This window comes from Odontesthes bonariensis, chromosome 3 (genome assembly GCF_027942865.1).
Source record: "Odontesthes bonariensis isolate fOdoBon6 chromosome 3, fOdoBon6.hap1, whole genome shotgun sequence".
Taxonomy (NCBI): Eukaryota; Metazoa; Chordata; class Actinopteri; order Atheriniformes; family Atherinopsidae; genus Odontesthes; species Odontesthes bonariensis.
The window spans coordinates 39,099,715-39,122,889 of NC_134508.1; the positions used below are offsets into that span (position 1 = coordinate 39,099,715).

At 40.9% G+C, this 23,175-nt stretch overlaps 1 protein-coding gene across 2 annotated transcripts in view; it reads left to right on the forward strand.

Moving 5' to 3' along the window:
• LOC142377548 (delayed-rectifier potassium channel regulatory subunit KCNS2) overlaps positions 1 to 23,175 on the forward strand; it is a 29,424-nt gene that overhangs the window by 2,165 nt on the left and 4,084 nt on the right. Inside the window, exons 2-9 of one of the 2 annotated variants that reach the window (XM_075461778.1) lie at positions 2,817 to 2,995; positions 3,180 to 3,313; positions 3,774 to 3,938; positions 4,033 to 4,204; positions 8,469 to 8,552; positions 8,649 to 8,810; positions 10,059 to 10,142; positions 14,879 to 14,971. In XM_075461778.1, coding sequence (XP_075317893.1) covers positions 2,825 to 2,995; positions 3,180 to 3,313; positions 3,774 to 3,938; positions 4,033 to 4,204; positions 8,469 to 8,552; positions 8,649 to 8,810; positions 10,059 to 10,142; positions 14,879 to 14,971 — 1,065 coding nt within the window. In that variant the 5' untranslated portion in view covers positions 2,817 to 2,824. The remainder of the gene's footprint in view (positions 1 to 2,816; positions 2,996 to 3,179; positions 3,314 to 3,773; positions 3,939 to 4,032; positions 4,205 to 8,468; positions 8,553 to 8,648; positions 8,811 to 10,058; positions 10,143 to 14,878; positions 14,972 to 23,175) is intronic. The other variant, XM_075461779.1, reaches the window with a different exon arrangement.

Genomic DNA, 23,175 nt, shown 5'->3' on the forward strand with positions numbered 1-23,175 from the left:
ACAACATCATTAAGGCCCAAAGCTGCACTTAGCTGCTTTGAGGATGAAGAAAGTGAGATGAGACCAGGTACCCTCCCCTTTATTACATACAGTAAATGTATTTTTATTAAAATTCTGTTTTTCTTTACAGAAAGTATTTTAGACAATCCTGACAAACAGTATAAAGATCTAACTTGTTCCCCTCCTTCTTCATTGATGCTTTGCTCCTTTAAGCTTGATTATGGTTTTTATGCTGTCTTGCTCTTACATCAGCAATGACATTCTCTGTAAAGGTGGCCAAAATGAAATTGCATCAGCTCAAAGCTCATGCCAAGACTGCAACACCATGTTGAAGCTCAGTTGTCATATAAGTTTAAACAGCTGTTGATTAGAAACTATAAACCTTTAAAATGTTGCTCTATTTACCAGTCAACATTCTGTTTATATACATACTATACTTTCCAGTGTAGGTGATTACATTTTTTGGTACCATAGCTACATATCTGAGCTGGCTTTTAGAAGCTGTCCCAATGTCCATGGACAAGAGCATCCCTGTGAATGCCGTGTGTGCTTATTTGGCTTGACAGAAAATCAATCAAATGACAAATAGATACTAAAGAACCGCATAAAGATAAAAATGGGCAAAAAGAGACAGACAAGTAAAAAAAAGAAGCAAAACAAGAGACAGAAAATTACCATAAAGGAAGGAAACTGATAATAGAAAACAGCAACAAAGACCACTGAGCCACACAGGGAATCAAAATGACCACAAAAAGACATAAAACTGGAAATAAATTAAAAACAACCACAGACACGACCTACAAAGGGAGACGATATATAAGGACACAAAACATAAATCAAGGACAGTGTTGTACTACTTAGTTACTATTCACCACTGGCATTTAAAACACAACACCCAGCGGTGATTTTTACACTGAAGCCAGGTCATGTGACCATAAATCACAGAAAAAGCTGATTAAACACCAGCAGGAAGAGAGTGAAAGATTCAGGAACAGATAAAGTCCGACTGCTCTGGTTAAAACACCATTACACTCGCATTAGGTTAACACCTATCTGAGAATCCTCGGGTCATTTCCTACAATGTGGAATTAGAGACTTTATAACATTAGGGCCGTACATTATGGCTTCACTTTACCTGAAGTGAGGCACTTACCGCTGCCTCTAAATGGAAACCCTTCATCCTGTTAGAGTGAGTGCTATACATGAAGCACTTGGTTATGCTTAGAAGTTTACACCAGGCGTCATGACTCAGATCAGAAAAAGAAAAGCAATAATATTTACAGAACTTTCAAAATATCACTAAGTTATGAATATTATTCAGTTGATTTATCTCAAACAAAACGTAGCCTCGTTCGACTGTGGTATGAATGAACTGTAGTAAGTAAATAGCAAGAGTAAAAAGTAAAGCAAATAAAGAACGATTTAAAGTTGAAGTTGGGTGGAGATAAAAACGGGGAGGGTTGATAATCGGCTTTCAGCTTTAATCTGAATAGCTCACCGAGTTTCCTATTTTAAGTTGTGTTTTTTATAGAAAGGCAGTTGTTGGTATACTGTAGGGATCCAAATATCGTCTTCATTCAGTGAAACTTTCCAACTGAACTTAACTGGATTATGTTTTCCTGTTGAAAGTATTTCAGGCAAGAGGAAGAGTGTCTGAGAGTGACTGAAAATGTCATGATACTTTACACAGTTTTAGAGTTTGGTGTGAACTTTAAACTCAAGATCATCTGCTGAGTGATTTCATCATGTTTTGTTTTTTTCTTTATTCAGTGAGAGCAAGCCCACTATGTGGGTGTTTGTGCTGGGAGTGCAGTAATGAGCTTGTGTGGGAGTTTTGGCTGCATCTATGTGTTGTTGTGTTTTGTTTTAATTTGATCACACAGAGAAAGTTGGTCTTTAGTGTTGACAGAAGTTAAATCATATGCTTTTTAGAAGTTAAAGACTTTATTCAGCACAGATTCAGCCTGTGAATGTTTGAAACCCAGTAAAAGCCCCTTGGCTCCCACCCAACGTACATTATGTTTTGTTAGTAACATTAAAATGCTTGGTGCGTTCCGTTATGGCTGGATGTCTGCTCCATTTAGCAGAGCAGATGAAGCTACACTGCCAACTTAACAAAAAAAGAGAATGTCAAACATCAGAGGAGCTAAAAGAGAGGACAAGATCCGAATTGCATCCTGGCTGGGATTCAGAAAGTTCCAGTAAGGCTGCACAGTCAAAGTCAAAATGTCCACAAGTGTAATTCAACAAGATATTTATAAGACAAAGTGTAAGGTTAATGTTATTCAGCATTGTTGTTAAATGTTCATTCTCTTGCTATCAAACTCTCACACACTTAAGTTTCAAAACAGGCAAAGTCACTTTCTTTGTCAGATGTATTTGTTAGTGGAATATTCCAGATTCCAGAGTATGGAGAACTGGTGTGATGTTTGAATCTGAGTTTCTGAGCAACACAAACCTGGTGAAATGTAACAGAATTCTTGCAAATGAGTCAAATTTGTTCATGTTGTACACTACATTTGCAATAGTGAGTATAGATGTGTAATATATAACGGATGGTTTGAATGAGCTGTAGTACAAAGGAAAGAGATTCGTTTTCATTTCAGTGTTACTTGAACTCGCAATAGAGGGCTGTGGTTGGGTTTTATAAAGCAGCTCAAAGAGTAACTGAAGCTACTCAAGAAAGATCACATGAGCGAATCATACAATGATAAAAACTGATGTAAAGAAATAGGTTTTCTTTCACTCAAAATGAAGATCCTCCCATTGTGTGCGCTGCATCTGTTGACATTTGTCTGTTGCGTCTGTCTCAGCAGACATCACCATGGTGAAGGAGTGTCTGCCCAGCTGGGTCCACCAGGACTCTGAAGAGGGTCTTGTCAATGTGAATGTTGGAGGTCTGAAAAGAAGCCTCTGTTCCAGCACGCTGAAGAAATTCCCAGACACCAGACTGGGAAAACTGCTGGCATGTGATTCAGAGGAAGATATACTGCAGGTGGGTTAACTGGTTGACAGGATGGATTGGTCGGGTTATTGATGACAAGCAGGTGATACATAATGGCATAAATTAAGCACCATTCTTTTAATTCTCTTTTATGGCTTTTGTCCAACTTCCATTCTTCTTTTTCATCCTTTTTGAAATTTGCTTTCAAACCGACCTCTCCTCCTCATTATCGTAGGTGTGCGATGACTATGATGTACAGCAGAAGGAGTTTTATTTTGATCGAAATCCCGGCCTGTTTCCTTACGTCCTCCACTTTTACCAGACCGGCAAACTTCATGTCATGGAGGAGCTCTGTGTCTTCTCCTTCAGGTCTGCTTGTTCTCATTCCACCTAATCTATTATGCCGCCTTCCTGTAATACTGAGAATCTCTACATCAATTAAATTGCTTTGTCCTGGCCTTGAAACACAAACATGTCTCACTGGGTAGTTGAGTGGTTGCTTTGTAAGCTCAAGCTACATTACTTCAACATTTTTTCACATAAAGTAAATGTGTGGCTTTTCCGTGCCTGAGCTGCTGTTAGCAGATACATCATCTTGTCTTCTTATCTCTCAGCTGTTTAGTGATTTGTGTCTTGTGTTTCCTTTTCCATAGCAAAGATCTACAATTTGAAAGCCAAAAGCAGACACACATAAATGAACTAAGCCCCTTTGCAAATCCATGTTCACAAGGAGAGGGAGGATCCTGTTGGGTGGGGCTGTATTTTTTTTCTTGAGTAATGCAGCTGACGTGCATAGTAACTTGATTTTGGCCTTTTGTTTTCTGCACAGTCAGGAGATAGAGTACTGGGGCATCAATGAGTTCTTCCTGGACACTTGCTGCAGTTACCGTTACCACGACCGCAAGCTGGAGAGCAGCCGACACCGCAGCTGGGACGACGAGAGCGATGTCAGCAGCATAGACACATCTGTGGATGAGATATCAGACTTAAACAAGTAATACACTGCGGTGCTCTTCATCTGTGACTAAGAGATTATGATTGTTGTTCTGTCTTTCCCTCATGCTGTTCCTGTTCATTGTCTTCCATAGGGATATGCAGCATTTCCAGGAGGTGCGTTATGGTAACATAAAGAAGTGTTTGTGGCTGACACTGGAGAACCCAGGCTACTCCATCCCCAGCAAGCTCTTCAGCTTGCTCTCCATAGGAGTGGTGCTTACATCAATTGCTATCATGTGCATTAACAGTATCCCAGAGTATCAGGTTGGTACTTACAGTTTTTCTCTATTGGTTTGGCTCATTTCTTGAAACAGAAATTACATTCTCAAAACTCTAAGATCATTTGGCATAACACTCTTATAGTTCAGCACAACACCATAGCTAACTTGCAAAAGCTCATATCTCTCCCAAAACTGTTCACCCATGCTTAAGACCTGATTTCTTTCCCATGTAAAGAGTCAGTGCCACCCAAATTGCAAAGATCTTTCTCAATTGCCTAGGCTCATTTCTTGAAACAGACCGGACGTTTTCAACACTCTTTAGTACTTTTTGCAAAACTAAACTGAATGGTTCAGCAAAACACCATGGTTCACCAGCAATAGCTCATATCTCCCCCTGAACAGTTCACCCATGTGTCAAAATGAAGTTTCTTTCTCATTCAAATAGTCAGTGCCCCCAAAATGCATTGTCCTTTTGGCATTGTGTGAGCACTACAAGTCAAAATGTTTAGATGTTTTGTCACTATGGCATAGGACTACCTAACAGACTACATAGTGTATAAAACTGAAGGAAAAAAGTTTCACAGTAAGAGTAGCCTCAAAGCACACACAATACACTCATACCAACCATTTTTATTCACACAAATACTGTGAAGTAAGTAACTTCCATACAGTATAGTATTGTAGAAAAGAAAAATATACATAGCACACATATAGTGTAATATACACACAAACAAAAAACAAGCAAAATTATGTGGCCTACAGTACTGTAAATAAATCTGCAGCTTACAGAAAACACTATAGCAACACTTTACTGGTCGCTGTCGTCCCCCTCCCCCTCCCGCTCACCCTCACCCTCCCCCGCCCCTCCCTCATGACCACTGTCCTCACCCTCCTGGCCGTCCAGACGTTGCTGTCTGTCTGGCCACAGATTCTCATCAACATCACAACGTATATTTTCCCTTGCAATGCAACGCGGGAAGAAACGCCGTGCATGCCGCAACCATCCCCTACACTGATCTCCTGTAATGTCTAAACATGCATGGAGCAGGGATCTTTGGTCTTTAGCATGATGCTCATACACTCTCCACCTCCAAGCAGAGAAAAACTCCTCAATAGGATTAAGGAAAGGGGAATAAGGTGGGAGCAACTCCATCATCATTCTTGGATGCACAGTGAACCAAGCCCTGATGAGTGGACCACAATGGAAGTTGACATTGTCCCACACAATCACGTAGCGTGGTAGGTGAGACTCAAGAAGACCTCGCTCATATTCGGGGACCAAATTAGTATAACGGTGGTCCAAGAAGAAGAGGAGCTTCTGTGTGTTGTATGGGCCAAGAGTGTGGATGTGAGTGGCCACACCATTCTCAGAAATGGCAGCACACATAGTTATATTGCCCCCTCGCTGGCCTGGAACATCCACCGTGGCCCGGTGGCCAATAATGTTGCGGCCATGTCTTCGCCCCTTGGCCAGGTTGAAGCCGGCTTCATCTACAAACACGAGAATGTGAGGGGTCTCATTTGCTTCCAATCCCATTATTCTCTGCAATAGTTACAGTAAAAAAATTACTTGTACCCATCATGTGCTTTTTAGCTGTTTTCACACACTGTTTTTATTTACTTCTTTTACTCTGTAAAGCACACTGAACTGCTTCTAAACATGAAATGTGCTATATACTGTAAATAAATTTTGCCTTGCCTTGATTATCCTATATGTATCTAGGGATAGACCTACACAGAGGTACTGCAGGGGGTATTTGACAGAAAGGAGAGGGAAATACTGAAGATTTACTGTACTGAAATGTTGTATGTATTACAGTAGGCTACTGTACTTGGGAGACATTACAGTAATTGCAGCTCCTTGACCCCTTTCAATATAAGGATTATAATGATAATTATATCATACAGTAAACTGTAGTTTTCTGCTGCAGTTTTTAGCCAAAATGTTGATGTCAGATACAGTAAAGCAAATATTTGGAAATCTGAAATCAGGTAAAGGGGGAAGCCCAAAAAGTTTAGGAACCACTACTTACAGTATTTACAGTTAAGGTTATGACGATAGACAAGCACTAACTGACTTACTTCTACATACTGGTACCGTAGCTCTTTCACTCTATCAGAGTTCCTCTCAAAGGGTACCCTGTAAATTTGTTTCATGGTCATGTGATGCTTCTTCAATGTCCGGTCTATTGTGGAGATGCTTTTGGAGTTGATATTGTGGAATATGGCATTGTCTTCAATAATGGCAGTGTGGATCTGTCTCAGTGTGATGGCATTATTTGCCAACACCATGTTACAGATCTCTTGTTCTTTTTGATCACTGAGAAGTTTTCCTCTGCCACCCATGCGAGGTTGTCGTGCAATCCTAGATATAGAATCCAAAGGACAACTCTGTATTACTGTACTGTACAGTACAATTCGTGTTTGTATGCCTTGTGTTTTTCTTACAGAATGAGTTACCAATGTAATTGTATTGTATTGTACATGTACTATAGTGCTTACAGTAACCACAACTCTAATGCATCACTGCACAGTGACTGGAATATTACTCTAAACAGTGTCCTGTACATCATACAATTCCATAATTGAGCAAGTACATACATGTTTTCCCTGCGAAAGGTTTGTATGATGGAGGAGACTGTAGAGCGAGGCACATTAGGCTGCACTCTGCGACTTGCCTCCGCCATTGTGAGGCGATGGTTGATGACATGATCTATAATTGTGGCCCGAATTTCATCTGGGACAGCACGGTGTCTTCGTGCTCCTCGGCCTCTTCCCCCTATTCCAGCACCACGCATCCTCACTCCTCCTCTTCTTCTTCTTCTTCTTACTCTTCCTCGAGCGGGAACTTGCCCTTGTTCATTTGCTTGGCCTGGTGCCTCCATGTTCAGAAATTGGTCCTGGTCAAGCTCTTTATATAGGCCTACATGTTTGGCAGCACTCACAATTATGGACAGCATCTGTCAGGTAACTAACTATGCCTACCATTTGATTGGTCATCTGAGGTGCTTGAAACTCCTTCGTTAGTAAAGTTCTAGTTTCACCTGATTGTCAATTACTGTCATGAATTTATCAAATGTTACATGAGATTCTATATGGTATTGATGGTATCATGTTCTTGGCCCATTTTGACAATTGAACAGATTATTGTGCATGTGATGACTTATACAATGAAATTATGCTGACATATTTTGGATAGAAGAACCATTAGACCAAGAATAAACTAATCAGTTCAGATCACCAAAATCTATTCACTTGGAAAATGTGCTAAATGTAGGCAAACTGTGCAAACTGTAGGCTACTTGTACTTAATCTTTTGCAGAGATGCACTGAAACAATTGACAGATGTATTAAGATAATTGCAATTTTATGAAATCAATGAGAAATGCCATTCTGTTGTGAACAATTGCGAGGTGGTTTGGAGATTTGTCCATGTTATTTTGATAATGTAATTTCTGTTTCAAGAAATGAGCCAAACCAATAGAGAAAAACTGTAAAGCAAAGGAAAAGCCAAGCTTTAAAATCGTAAGCCCCTCACTGCATCAGATCTGCAGGAGCTAAGAGGGATTTAAAGTTCTTAGTTCATTGCATCAAAATGTGCTCCTCAAAGTCACATCTTTGATACACATATTTTTACACTCTGCATGATTTTCACTTCTCTGAGGATTTTATCTCAGATAAAGGCATATTAATGTCCCTAAAGGTATTTTAAATTCACGGAGAGAAAAAGATGCTCCTTAAAACTCCTTTGTTTCTCCAATTTCTTTTAACATTGACTTTCTTCACTAATCGAAGCAATCGGGTAACAAAATACTGTAAAACCTGCTCATCAGACTTTTACTGGTGCCAAATAGCCAAAGAGAGTTTGGATGATGAATCTTAACTAATGATCTCACTCCCAAAACTGACAACAATCCAAAAAAGATAATGATAATGGATCAGAACACCAATGAGAGATGCTGAAGTCATGTCCGACTGGATGGATGGATGGATGGATGGATGGATGGATAGATAGATAGATAGATAGATAGATAGATAGATAGATAGATAGATAGATAGATAGATAGATAGATAGATAGATGGGCCAACGTGATGACAAAGATTTGAGAGGTCGGTAGAGCCGATTTTATGCACTTTTGAATCTTCCAATCTTCTTTTGATGGTAGACCACATGATGGATTGATTTTAAAAGAAAACCATTGTTTGTGGTTCAGTCATCTCAGGTGTTTTGGTGCCAGATGTCATGATTATTCAATAAGATAAGAAAACTACACAAAAAACTTTGGCGGATGGGACTTTTGTTACAGAATTTTGACTCGGACAGAAAGTTGATCGAGGACCCAACCATGCAGGTTCTGGAGGTGTTCTGCACCTGCTGGTTCACCTTCGAGGTAAGGAGATAGAGACAAAGATTTCTGTGTTCTGGTAACAGATAAAAGACGCTTGCATTTGAAAAACAGTGTCTGACTATCTCTGATCTCTTTGAGGTTGTGATGCGGCTGCTGCTTGCACCAAACAGGAGGAAGTTCTTTCATCACCCTCTCAACATTATTGACATGGTGTCTGTGGTTCCCATTTACATCACCGTAATCTATGACATGACTTTGGGTTCAGATTCTGAACTTGGAGACCTGGGACGACTCATCCAGGTTAGTGGTGTAAGAAACACATTCTCACTCCTAACCCGTCAGTTACTGATGGCATGCTCAGAAAGTTTTGATGTCCCATGAGACTCTGGACAATCCTTTGGCTGCATTTTGAATGTGCAGAGTGTTAACCAACAGCTGCATCTTGCCAAGTTTGGATGTAAGAAGAGTGGTGGTGGATGAAGTCACAGGACTTTCAGCTAGAGGACCCAAGTTTCAGTCCCATGACGGGGCACTTATTAAGTTTAGGAAAACATCATGAGATGTGATAAATTAACACATTTTAACAAACAAAAAGGCAGCACACTTCTCCCATCTGCAACAAGTCATTATTCTGGGTCGCCAAGGTTACATGGTCGCTGACAGTGACACCACCAGTAGAGAACACTGGAAAGTGGTCTGACGTTTCAGACACTGAGGGACTTATTGGAGTTTTTTGGACTTATACATTTAGAGATGAAACAAAAGGGGACCCTGTGCGATACAACTTGACATCAAGGGTCGCCATATAGGAGGAGGTAGGCAGCTGTGTAATGTGTTAGAACTGGGTTTCATGCAAGATACTTAAAAACAGTCCTTCCCACTCAGCTCTTTACACAATGATTAAAGCTTATAAACCAGCAGCTGCCCAGTGGCAAATCTCACAATGTCTCAATCTCACAATAAACACCAGATGATCATAAGATAACTTCAGAAGTGGGTGAAATGATGCAACTTTAAAGCAACCAGATCCTAATTAGTTGTATATACTAAATGGTAGTAACGCCTGTGGAGGTGGGTGGGAGAATTGTATGTTTAAAACAGACATATGTCTACATCTAATTGTATTCATTTAAACTTACTATTTAATTTATCTGATAACAATTCCATTGTGAATGAAAAGGGTGAATGACATTTGCTCCAAATTCCTCCAAATCTTTAATGAAAAGATTAATATTAATTAATCTTTAATTAATATTATCTGTTGTCTTTTTTTTTATCAGTTTTTTTAATCAGATCCGATTTTAATCAGTCCCATGAAGAAAAACAGGCTGCAAACACACATTCAGCATATCATAAAATTAAGTGTCAGTAACCATGTTGCATAAAGACTCTTGGCTGTGAATGCCACGGGAAAAATCAATAGCAGACCGACGTTTTTAAATTGACTAATTTAAGAGAATTTGGGGAAATTTAACGTGCCCTCAATGCTTAGGTCCACAGCCTCTGATGTTTTCTACAAGACTCACAACACCCCCCTCTTTCTTTCAGGTGTTCAGGTTAATGAGGGTATTCAGAGTTTTGAAGTTGGCCCGTCACTCCACAGGTCTGCGTTCACTGGGAGCAACACTTCGGGTAGGTCAGGACTCCATGTGCGTCCACAGACACAGTATGCAATGTTTTACCATCTGGCGAACAATGATTTTAACCGGCCTTTGAAACAATGTGATTGGTTTTCATTTACTGTTGTAAAAGAAGGGATCTTACCAGATATCTCAGAAACTTTCAAAGACAAAAAAGGTTTATAAGATATGGTTCAGAGGGTTAAGTCACTTTTTGAGTTTTCGAGAGCAGAACTTCTCTCTTTGTGCAGCTTTGGCTACGTTCACTGCAGGCCTTGATGCTCAATTCCAATTTACTACTCAGATTCATTTTTTGTTGGCCTGTTCACATCACTCTTTTTTTATGTGGCCAATATCAGATTCAGCGTGAATGATTCACCATACAGAACCGACTCACATGAGCAAAAAAACCAAAGACGTCACCGGACACAGGAATCATCCCTTCAAATGCTTATTAGGTTCAGTACCTCACTGATCTCCCACTGGCTGACATCTGTGCTCTCATCCATCATTTTTACAAAAGACAGACGCAGACATGTGGTGACTTCTGCCACATGTAGTCGTAACCTTCATTTAGCCACGAATGTCCAGCTAAATTTACACCACGTCTGCCCCAAGCAGTCTAATCTTTATCGCATCATTTACATATCAAACAATCATCAATATGCAAGTGGCACAATTGTCTGTAAATCATGCTAAACTGCCAAAGAACGCCAACTGGGATTCCAATCATTTCTGGTTGAAAACTGGTTGATTCACAGTCTCATTATCTAAGGGTTTTTTCTACGACTGTATGGTGCATAATTGTACAGCATCGCTGCATTTAAGTAGTGTCCAAAATGCATCAGCAGCTGGCTGCCCCTACCCTTTAGGGAATAATATATAGTGAGTGAATGTGTGAACATGTGAACAATTCTGTGAACAAGCCAGGTAAATGGCAAGTGAGACTAACTGGAATTAAACAAAGCAACAGGCTCTAAGTAAAGTGGAAGTAAAGGTGGCAAGAATACAGAATATGACAACTTTAACAGAGCAGGACATCTCAACAAAACCCACCAACCATGACAAATGTGGTTTACAAGATGACGTAATTTCAACAGATTTAAAGTTTCTAATAAAATGTTGAAGCTATGGAACTTTATGGGCTGCAGGTACCAAACATGATGCATTTGGGATCGTAAAATCGACAAATGTAAAATAACAAATCAACTTTACTGATAGCGTTGCATGCAAGAACTTGCTGAGATGTAAATATCTAGACATACCTGTTGCACAAGAGAAAATTGAAATAATGTTGAAGCTTCAGCTACAGCACAGACAGAATGTTTCCTTCGATATGTAAAATGACACTCTCGGGCCCCCTTTGCTGACAACGTGACTCTGTAGCCCAGCAGGAAATGAGGAGCGCTAGTAAGGTAAAGGTCTCAGCTTCAATTCCTGGTTATACTATTTTTATTCAAACTGTAAATCCTGTTGAAGTCTGAGCTAAAACACCTTTAAATAGATGCTTTTTTTTTTTTTTTACTTAATTTGGCTCAATTTCAGCATAGATGTTTTTGGACCATTTATATGTCTTTGAGATGTATTTTTTTTCCCACCAAAACCAAAAGTATTGTTTTCCAACCAAAAATGCTCAGTGGATATTTCTCAGAGATCATTTCTCAGCCCAAAAATATACCAAGACTATGGCTGATTTCTCAGTAGAATGTGCAAGTTAGATTCAGTTTGTTTGCAGCGGTTTGAAACATTTCATGTCAAGTTCTCATTTATCTATTACCTGCAAAGTGAAGGATTCTCTTTGTAACGATGAGCTCTTTATGAACATTTGACGTGTGTTATGTTTAATCAAACCGCCCGGTTATATCTTGCGTCATACTTCTGCACATCCTCATGTGAAGTGTACTACTGTGCTGCTCCACCTGGGTTTTATTACGTCTGCAGCAGTTCACGTTACAGTCTGTCCTATCTCAGGCTTGTTTTCTTTCCACCCAAACAATGAGGGGAGAATTATCTGTGCGGGAAACATCATCATACATCAGCAGTAATGTGAACTGAGAGATCATCATCTTTGTCAAAGTTGCTGGGATACTGGATTCAGACGCTTTAGATTTAGATTTACAGTGTAGAAGTATTTTATAAATACTTCGATCCATGACTAGCATCAGGAGTCAAACGCTTGAGAGCTTATGTGGTCTCTCTCCTGGATTTTGACTAACATAAAAACCCTGAACTCAAGACCAGTTCTGAGCTGAAGAACTTCAGAATCAGACACAGTGACTGGGTTTGAAGTCCACACAGTGATAACGCTTTGACAGGATGTTTGCAGAAGCTGGATCTGATAAATGCTGTGTACCACACTGAGAGGGTCTAATGCTACGATATATGATATTTACCTTTTATAATTATAGGTTGATATATGTCGGCCAGGCGCCAGACAGTCAAGGAGACCTTTTAAGAAACCATATGTTGAAAAACAGAACCATGAGATATACGCGTTGTCCTGCTCGTACATCTGGTTATAAAAAGGAATCAGCTTCTTTGTTTTTTGTCTTACATCTTGAGCATGCGGACTGCAGGACCCTGTAGACACAGTATTAAAGAATACATCCACTAATCGAGTTTTTTCTTCACCCTAAAGGCTTCCTGCCTCCTGTGTTACTCTCTCTTTCCTTTTTGTACTGAAGGCATTAAAACATCTGCCCAAAGACCCTCGTATCAGGCTTTCACTTGAAAATAAGAAAAGAGAAAGCTAAACATCTTATATGGTATATTACCGGAACAGCCTCTTTCTGTGGTGAATTAACTTTTAATGCATGCTATTGCAGTTGTTGTTGTTGGCTGTTGTTGAGCATAAAGCAATGAAGAAAATGTGTTAATGCAGCAGCAATCTCTCTACAAAAGCACTTCAGCACAGCATTTTAATTTAATTGGCTAAAGATCAACCTGCTATTCTTTTTATCATAAAGCCAGAAATTAAATACCTACAAAAGCACGGAGCTCAATCCAGTTCTGACACAAATATACACAGAAAAAGAAAAATTCTATATAGTTTCTATTTATTTATTATTGTTGTAATTATAAACTGTAAGAACTGACATGACTAGCCCTCATGTCATGGTTTAAACTGGGTTAAATATGTAACTTAACATTTATTACAGACAAACTAAGTTTCCATCATATCTGTTCTATTAAAAAAAGAAGTATCAAGAGAGTTTTCGCAGCATGTACAATGTTACAGCATCTGTTAATAGGCTGGCTATGTTTCTTAAAAAAAAACTTTTTTGTATTTGTGTTGGATATATCAGCTTTTAATGGGAACTAGAACTAGTGCTTCTGCATTGTGCTTACATTTTGTTAAATTAATTATCACACGGTGTAATATGTCTTGGGTCCTTCAGCTGAGACTGTATTACCTCATTTTAAGACCTGTTGAGGACCAAATGATTTTTCATTATGTCCTGATGTGTAAACGCTTAGAAATGAAAGATGTTGTAGCCTACGTTCTTTTTAATGTGACTGTATCGCTACAAATTTATTTTTACTGTCAGGAATTTAAATGGATTAAAAAGATAATTTAGATGTATTTATTTCTATGGCCCGACATCTCCTTCTTTTCCAATAATAAAGTTCTTCACTGTAAACAATTTCCTTTGTGCACTCATATGATGTGGGCACCTTGTAAGTATTTTACTGATATTCTAAATAATAACACATTAATCTGCAGGCTGTTATCTGATCTAAACCAAAGATTTGGTTTATTTATTTTATATAATCAGTTGCAGTTTTTGTAGATTTAGTTTTTAATTGTATGTTTAGTAAAACAGACATCTCGTCACAAAGTCTTTTTATTTTAAGTTTATGGATATTGACTTTATTTTTTAATTATTTGAATTGAAACATTACGTCAGAATGACATGACTTAATATTTTGATATGAAAGGAATGTACAAGGCAGGCTGCATTTTATTTTTAGCTAGCTAATATGACAAAGGGCCATTTGTTTTCTACTTCTCTGTTGTCCTTAGAGATTCCCAATAGAGAGTGGAATGCAGGTCACTTTGGTCAAAATTTCATTGTACCTCTTGTTTCATCTCCTCTCCTCAACAAAAGTGACTCCCAACATTTTTTTTCCCATGTTTCACAACAACATGTCCCTAACCCCTCCTCAGAAAGTCTGCTGTGATTGGACAGCTCCTGTGGCCGGATCAGACACCACCCCCAATGCTAAGGATGCTAAGGTTAAAAAAATGGACAGAATTAGCGTAGTTCTCAAACCGCAGGATAAGTCTTCAGCATGTTTGAAGAGTTCCAGACAAACCCTGAAATAGAATTAAAAATATGCGTAAAATGATATTTTCACCTTTATTGGGACGTATACTGATGTACAGAGGAAGTGTGGTGCAATCAGAATCATAAAAACACCCAAATATCAAGTTTGCTTTCATTAGAACTACATGGAGTAATGTGGTGGTTTGCACTGTCACCTCACAGATGGGGTCATTGCAGAGTTTGCATGTTCTCATTAGTCTGTGTGCGTTGGCCCTGTGACGGACTGACGACCTATTCAGGGTGTACTTCGCCTCTTGTCCAATGGATGAATAGAAAATTAATGGATGAATAGAACTATAAGTCACAAGGTAAAAGCTATAAACCATCAACTCAGCAGTACCACAAACTGTCCACAAACTGCCATTCCCCCTTACTCGACTGCTGATGGTTTCTAACCAGTGTCTCCATGTTGTGTCTGCAGCACAGTTACCGTGAAGTCGGAATACTTCTTCTCTATCTGGGTGTTGGGGTGTCCGTCTTCTCTGGAATTGCTTACACTGCAGAATGTGAGGAGGTAAAAAATTAGAGATGTTTAGAGATTAGAGATTAGTTTTCTGATCATCAGATTGGATTTTTCTTTTTTAAATCAGTCACTGAATTTGTCTTTTAAATGCCAATATTAACCACTGATTTTAGCATGTTTAGCATTTTAATACCCTTCACTCAGTGTCTCCACCAACACAGAGTGAAGTCTCGAGATTTTTGAATGTTCTGTATTGACATTTTGAGATTAAATAAATGGTTACCAGAGTATGAATTGAAATGAGCACACTACTCCTGTCAGTCCAACATACAAAGTTTTAGCACGCTATTTAATTCAAATCTAATCAGTTGTATCACTTGATTGCCTGCAAAATAAAAAAAAAGAAAAGCTCCTGTGTCAAACCGTAATAATCCATCAATTATTTCCATAAATATTTGAGCAGTTGTGCATAAGGGTGCTGTTATTTTTTCTTTTTTAACCATAAACAAAATGTCCAAATAAAAACTAAATTGGTGTTACGAATCTTTCCTGAAAGACAGAAGTGGTTTTCATTTCAATATAAATCATGTTCACTATTTCTAAATTTCTGTTGTTCTTTTTTTTTAATATATTTATTCTGAGCTACTGTTGGAATCCGATAACTTTATGGTTCAATTTAATTTAATTCAATTTAAATTTTGAATGGGCTGCATGGTAATCATATGTTAGAGAAGGTGTAACACCAATCAGCCGCAACATTAAAACCACTGGCAGGTAAAGCAGGTGAAGAATCTACATCCTGGCATTTACCCACTTTGACACTTGCTGCCTCCTTTAAAATTTTTGTAGACCAATCACACCAACCGTGTGGCAACAGCAAAAAATTACTTTGGATGAAGTCAGGCTGGGAAGGGATGCCCAGAGGCATTAGTCCACAATAAAAGACCTGGGTTTGAGCCCCATCCAACATAATTATCCAATGTTCTTTCACTTTTAAATGTCGCTGTTACTTTTAATTGGTTAGTATTCTGTCCCGGCTGACAGATAGCGAACAAAATGAGAGACCAGTAGTTTTATTTGAGGTTGCTTTACTGAATCTTCTGTTATATCTTTATTGTAAAACTGCAACACAAGAAATACACAACATGTTACAGTATAGATAAATTAAATATGTCTAACATACTATTATCACATAAATGCACACACAGGGAAGTAATCATAATATAAAATACAATCAACTAAATTAGCCATAACAGCTTAACTAGCCTCTTGCTAATGAATGCTTCGCGATTAGTATTATTATAGTTAGCACAGTTTTCGTAACTTAAAATATATGCCTAAACATCACCTTGAAGAACACAGTGTCATGAAACAGCTAAAATAAACCAAGTGCATCGCTACTCACTGTTGGTTCCACTCCAAGGCTCAGACAACCAACTCTCTGTGGTGGAGCACTTGTAGCTTATGCATGAACACTGGAAGCGGCTGGTAATTAATGCTGCAATAACTAAAAATCACCACCAGGGGGAAACTTAACTTTTCCCAGTCACTGACAGGAGTCAGAACACTCCCCGCTTGGTATACAATTGTTATACCACTGTTTACTCTTTCTTCTGTGGCATAAGTAAAACAACGTCACTGATTGGTCTAAAATACCCTTTAATTACCCCTTGACTAAGAATCTTCACTATGACCTTACGGACTTTGCTGTCTGAGCTGGCAATGGCCTTAACTCTCCGTTCAAGAGGCCACTCATTGCGTTTCGCTTGAACGTCCTTTATCAAAACAATGTCCCCTTCCTGGAGGTCAGGCTTCTCTGAGGTCCATTTCCTCCATGGTTGAAGTGTTGCCAGGTATTCCAATCTCCACCTTTTCCAGAAGGAGTCTGCCAAGCTCTGGACATGGCGCCATTGTACCCTCCAATTCAAAATCTCCCAGAGGTGCAGGAATAATACTCGCCTTCTGGGTGAGCAGGGTGACAGATGAGAACATTTCAGGTATCTCGGCATCGTATGAGACTGGAACCAGTGGTCGAGCATTCATGATGGCCATAACCTCGGCCATCAAGGTTGATAGCACTTCATGAGACAGTCTGGTAGCACCATCCTGTACTAGCAGTCCATCCAGGATGCGTCTTGCCACTCCTATAAGTCTCTCCCAAGCTCCTCCCATGTGCGAGGAATGGGGAGCATTAAAGGTCCATGTAGATCCCTGCTCCTGCAGGAAGTTCTTGATCTCAGAATCGTCTGTGTTAACTTTAAGTTCTCTGCAAGCACAGATGAAATTGGTTCCTTTGTCTGATCTTAGGTGTTTGACAGGTCCACGTATGGATAGAAAGCGCCTCAAGGCATTGATGAAGCTCGAGGTTGACATAGATTCAATAACTTCAAGGTGCACAGCTCTTGTACTTAAACAAGCAAAAATGACCGCCCACCTCTTGCTCTCGGCAGCTCCACCTCGTGTCCGCCGAGTGTTGACACTCCATGGGCCGAAAACATCTAGCCCTACATGAGTAAAAGGCGGGTCCATTGACAACCTGTCAGCCGGCAGATCAGACATCTTTTGAACTTCTCTCTTGCCTCTTAACTTCTTACAGATGACACATTTGAATATGATGCCAGAGACAAGTCTCCTCCCTCCTACTATCCAGATACCCTCTGTGAAGTGGACCTTGGTGCGCTACTTTATCATGATAGTGTCGGACCAGGAGAGTGGTTACATGATGGCCAGCTGGAAGGATGAGTGGATGTTTCTCTTGGTCTTCCAAATCTTCCCTGTGTATCCGACCTCCAACCCTAATCAATCCGCTCTTGTCAATGAAGGGATCCAGCTTCGCAAGGGGACTTTGGCAGCGCACTTTGGTACCCTAAGTTAAGCATTTCAGCTTCTCTTTATACACATCCTCCTGTACAGCTTTGAAGATATCCATCTTCGCTTGAGAACGCTCTGTGGTGAGCAGCTGATTGCATTGATGCCATCCCTTACAACTCTCAGTCTAAAGGCTCTAGCATGGTTGCCGCGTCTGCTAGCGCGAGCGGTGTTGATGACGTCACGATTTCGTGCCGGCTTTATATAGTGGCGCAAGTCGATGCGCCAGTAGTTGTAATTTTCTCCGTCATAGAGGTGTCGCTGCTACGTGAAGGTTACCGCTATTCTAGAACCACGAAAGTTGAGAAGAAAACAATGCCACCGTCAAGAGCAGGAATACTCAAGATACTGCTGCAGTATCTAGATAATTTTAATTGTTTAATTCAGTTAAAAGAGGTGAAGGTCTGAAGCCCCCGGCATCACCACTTCGAGTCTCTGCCCTCTTCTTTGCCTTCACGTATCTGTCCCGTAGTTTCTTCCACACATTCTTACAGAACTCTCACTCTTTCCCCAAAGTTCTGCCAATCTCTGTCCACGAGTTTTGGGAGTTTACGTGGTCCCTGTGCTGTTTCACTGCAGTTTTGCACAGGTGCCTGTACAAACGCACCTCCTCACTGAGCCTGGTCTCACATTGGTCTATCCGGTTTGTCGTTCTCGGCGAAGCCAAGTTACAAAAATCGACTGGTGCACGACAACGCGCTGCGCCGTCTTTTCAAGGCAAGCGCCATGCCTGAAACGTCATTTTGACGTCACGGTCTGCCACCGCCGTGAGCGACTACATGAATGAGAAATGCCACACCTCTTTCTAGACTCTTCCAAGCAGAGAACCGTTCAAATCTTGTGGATCCTAGAGAATGATCTGTGACCTTGGTTAAAAGAGAGGTGACTTGGGCCCGGACGTTTTTGTCTTTGTCTGGGTTTACGAGCTCAAATGGTTCTGCTCCATCATCTTGATCTTTGTTTAACTGCCTGAGAAAAGGGGGGCCAAGCAACCAACTGGATGAGGACAGGTAAGCTGCTGGAATTGGCCTGGTTCCCTGGTCTGCAGGGTTTTGTTCAGTCAACACATGCTGCCACTGTTTTGGTTCAGTAGAGCTTCGAATACGAGCTACTCGGTTGGCTACATAGGTATAAAACCTTTGTGAACTGTTGTGGATGTAGCCCAGTACGATGCGACTATCTGTGAAGAACCTGACTGCTTGCAACTCAATATCTATTTCAGATTGGATCACTTTTGCCAGCTCAACCGCCAAGACTGCTGCGCACAACTCCAGGCGAGGTACAGAGTGCATTGGGTAAGGAGCTAGCTTTGACTTTCTCATCACAAACCCTACATGCCATTTTCACGCAGGAAGGCTACCGCAGCTATAGCCATGGTCGAAGCATCTGCAAATACACATAGTTCTGTCCATTTACAACATGACATAGAGACTGGAATGTATGCTCTCTGAATGCAAACCTGTTCTAGCTCAATTAAGGAGTTGGTCCATGCTTTCCACTGTGTCTCTTTCTCTGGCGGGAGAGGCGTGTCCCACTCATACCGCTCTGAAGAAACGTCTCTCAACAATGCTTTGCCTTGCACTGTGATGGGGGAAGCGAATCCAAGGGGATCATAAAGACTATTTACTGTGGACAGCATGCCTCTCCAAGTAAATGGTTTAACATCTCTTGCCACTCTGAACGTGAAACTGTCTGTCTGGAGTTCCCAGCTTAAACCCAAACTCATCTGGAGGGGCAAGGGGTCTGCTCCCAAATCTAGATCCTTAAAGTCACTTGATCGTTCTTCCATAGGAAAAGCCTCCATGACCTTTGAGCTATTTGAAGCTATCTTGTGAAGTCTTAAGATAGACTCAGCGAGCAGAGCCTTGGTTCGTTGCACAAGATTGATAGCTTCAACCTCCTTGGCGACTGAGGTGAGTCCATCATCAACATAAAAATTTCTGAAGATGAAATGCCTTGCGTCTGTACCATATTCAGTCTCTCCCTGTTCTGCAGCTTTCCTCAGCCCATATGTTGCTACAGCTGGGGATGGGCTGTTCCCGAACACGTGCACAGTCATCCAGTAATCAACGATCTCCTTGTCTGGATCATTATCTTTGTACCACAGAAACCGAAGGAAATTGCGGTGGTCCTCTCTGACCTTGAACCCATAGAACATCTGTTCTACATCGGCTGTGACAGCTATTTGCTACCTTCTGAATCTTAGTAGAACACCAATTAGCATGTTGTTGATGTTGGGTCCACTGAGAAGCATATCATTCAATGACGTTCCCTTTTACTCAGCGCTGGAATAAAAAACAACTCTTATTTTTCCAGGTTTCTGGGGATGGTATACCCCAAAAGTCGGCAAATACCAACATTCTTTCCCCGGCTCTAGTTGAGGAGCTTGCTCTGCCTGGTGGTTGTCAATGACCTTCTGCATGAAGTCAAAGAAGTGCTCTTTCATCTCAGGTCTTTTCCTGAATGAGCGCTGGAGAGAGGCGAGTCTCTGGGAGGCCTTTTCTTTGTTATTTAGAAGGGGCTTATAAGGTGTACAAAAAGGTAGCGGTGCCCCCCAGTGGTTTTCATTGTCCATATGCACCTCCTTTTCCATAATCCTCAGAAAATTGTTGTCATCCACTGACATGGCTGGTTTGTCATTTTCAGGTGTTTTCTGAAACACACTTTCCCCCAGACCATCATGTCTCCTGAGATATTTGCTCAGTGTGTGATGCTGTTTGAAGACTGCACTGGGTTGGACCTTTAAGCTTCTCGTTTATATGGATGCTATTGGTGCATGGCATAAGGAAAGAGGAGCGGCCATTTTGGAGGACATGTGTCTTGTAGGCGTTGACTACATCTGTCTTGTGAGCACCACCTAAGCGTAACTCCCCAACTATGATCCAGCCAAGGTCAAGACGCTGGGCATATGGTGAGTTGTTAGGCCCATTACGCTGTTCACGTACCTTGTGCAAGCTCAAAATATCCCTGCCTTGCAGCAGCAGGATGGGAGCGCTAGTGTCAAGTGGAGGGATCTTATCAGCCACTGGTCTGAGGTGAGGAAAATATTGGGTGCACTCAGGAGTTGGGATCTCTGATCTGTCATCAGGCAGGTAGTTACACTACAACAAGGTGGGAAGTGTCACCTTGGTTTTCCCATCAAGTGACTCCACTATGATGTTACTCGCTTTCCTCCCTGCAGTCTCCACTGTCCCGGAGCATGTCCTCAGAGTGTAGGGGGATGGACTGCTGTTAATGTCCAATAGATTGAAGAACTCTGATTTTACTAAAGACCGGTTGCTTTGGTCATCGAGTACTGAGTACACTCTGTGAGACTTACTTGGATGGTCAGTGTGGGAAACCTTGACCAAGCAGATTTTTGAACAAGATCTTTGGCTTGGGGGCGCCGCCACATATCTTGGTGCATTTGGAGGTGACCATAGGAGGTACAAGGTCTTCATTCTCCCCGCTTTGCTTGTCCTCAGGTGAGAGCTCACCATCTCTTTTCTCATAAGATACTGAGCTAAATCTGTGATTTGAGGAGTTGAAGGTCAGTATTTATTACTCTGTGCCAGATGAGGAGCTTGAAATGTAACAGTTGGTGATTTATTTTGGGGGTCAGGAGTCATAGGTGAATATTCTTGCTTTGGGAAAAATACCCTCAGGCCAGGAGGAGGTGTGTAGCCTTCACCAGCAATGGGTTTGTGCTCGTCTTCTTCCTTAAATGACACACAGTGAATCTTTTGCCTTGTTACTAGAGGGTCGGGTTTTCACTGATTTATGATGTAAGATTGGTGGAAGTGACATAGCATCTTGAAACTCCTGTGGAGCATGTGTATCAAATGGCTGCATTTCTACATAGTCTTTGGTGCGTTTTATTGGATCTTCAAGAGCTAAATCCTGTAACTCACCAAGAGCAGATTCTGCTGCTGCTGCTTCTTCGAATATTGCTGCCTCTTTTGATGCTGCAGTAGCTTCTTTCTCTTGTTTTAACACATGAAGACTTGCCTCTATTGAAGCCTTTTCTTTCATCATGGCTGCCTCCTTTTCTGCAAAGGATACCTTAATTTTTGCTGCTTCTGCCTTGTTGCAGCAGCGCTGACTGATGTCCGGGTTGAAGCTCTGGAGGATTGTGGTAAGCTGAGACTCGAGACCTCGTCTCAAGCTGAGAATGACGTTCCTCGTGGTCACTCATCTTGCTTCTTGCATGCTGTTCACAGCTGTTCAGTTGCCTTTCCCCACTGAGTGGTCAACATTTTCCTATTCTGTCCTGGCTGACAGATAGCGAACAAAATGAGAGACCAGTAGTTTTAACTGAGGTTGCTTTACTGAATCTTCTGTTATATCTTTATTGTAAAACTGCAACACAAGGAATACACAACATGTTACAGTATAGATATATGAATATGTTTAACATACTATTATCACATGAATGCACACACAGGAAAGTAATCATAATATAAAATACAATCAACTAAATTAGCCATAACAGCTTAACTAGCTTCTTGCTAATGGAATGCTTCGCGATTAGCATTAGCATAGTTAGCACAGTGTAGGTACCAGATTGGCTCGGCTGCTAGATTGGCTCAGGTTCCGTCGTCGTCTGATTACGTCACACAATATGGCTGTCCGCTTGAATGGGAGTACATTGTGATTGGCTTTACGTCGGACAGTTGTGATTGGCTGTAGTAGCCAAAGTAACCGTAACTTGGCGCTGAAGCATCGGAGTTTTTTTCTCTGTCTTTCGGTGTTCAGCAGAAGCTATGGAGAGCTTTTATGAAGAAATTAAATATTTCCTACAAAATAGTGTGTACCACACCTTGACCACCACTAGCCCCAAACCTTTAAAATCTACTTTGTTTTGTTTATTCATTTTGGCCATGGGTCACTCTGAAGAGAAGCTTAATTTTCAGTTTTGTGTATTGTTTGTGTGCTGAGCTAGCCTGGGAATTCCCATGCTGCTTTGCGCTCGATTTCATTCTCACTGCAAAGTCAGCCTGGAAACCACCGCCCTTATTTTTGCCTGAGTTTGGGAACCAATCACAGAACGGGGGGGGGGGGGGGGGGGGGATGGGGCAGCAAGACGATGACGACGTCTATGCGTTACACCGACGCTTGTAGAGTGTTAATCCAACATGGCAGCGGACACAACGTTACCGTTCGATGCAGTCTTAGAAAGTGTTTCGGAGTAGATTCACCCTAGGGTCATTTGAACTGTGACATCCAGCCAAGTAGCCCACCCGAAGTTTTTCCGATATTGGCTGAACATCAGCTGAGTTACTGAGTTATCCCGAATAGCTTAGTACAAGCGCTAACGGACCCTGGCAGTATCTCCAAAACTACCACACTAAAATCACATGCCATGACACCAAACTTCTACAGTAGTACAAATATATTCTGTACTCACA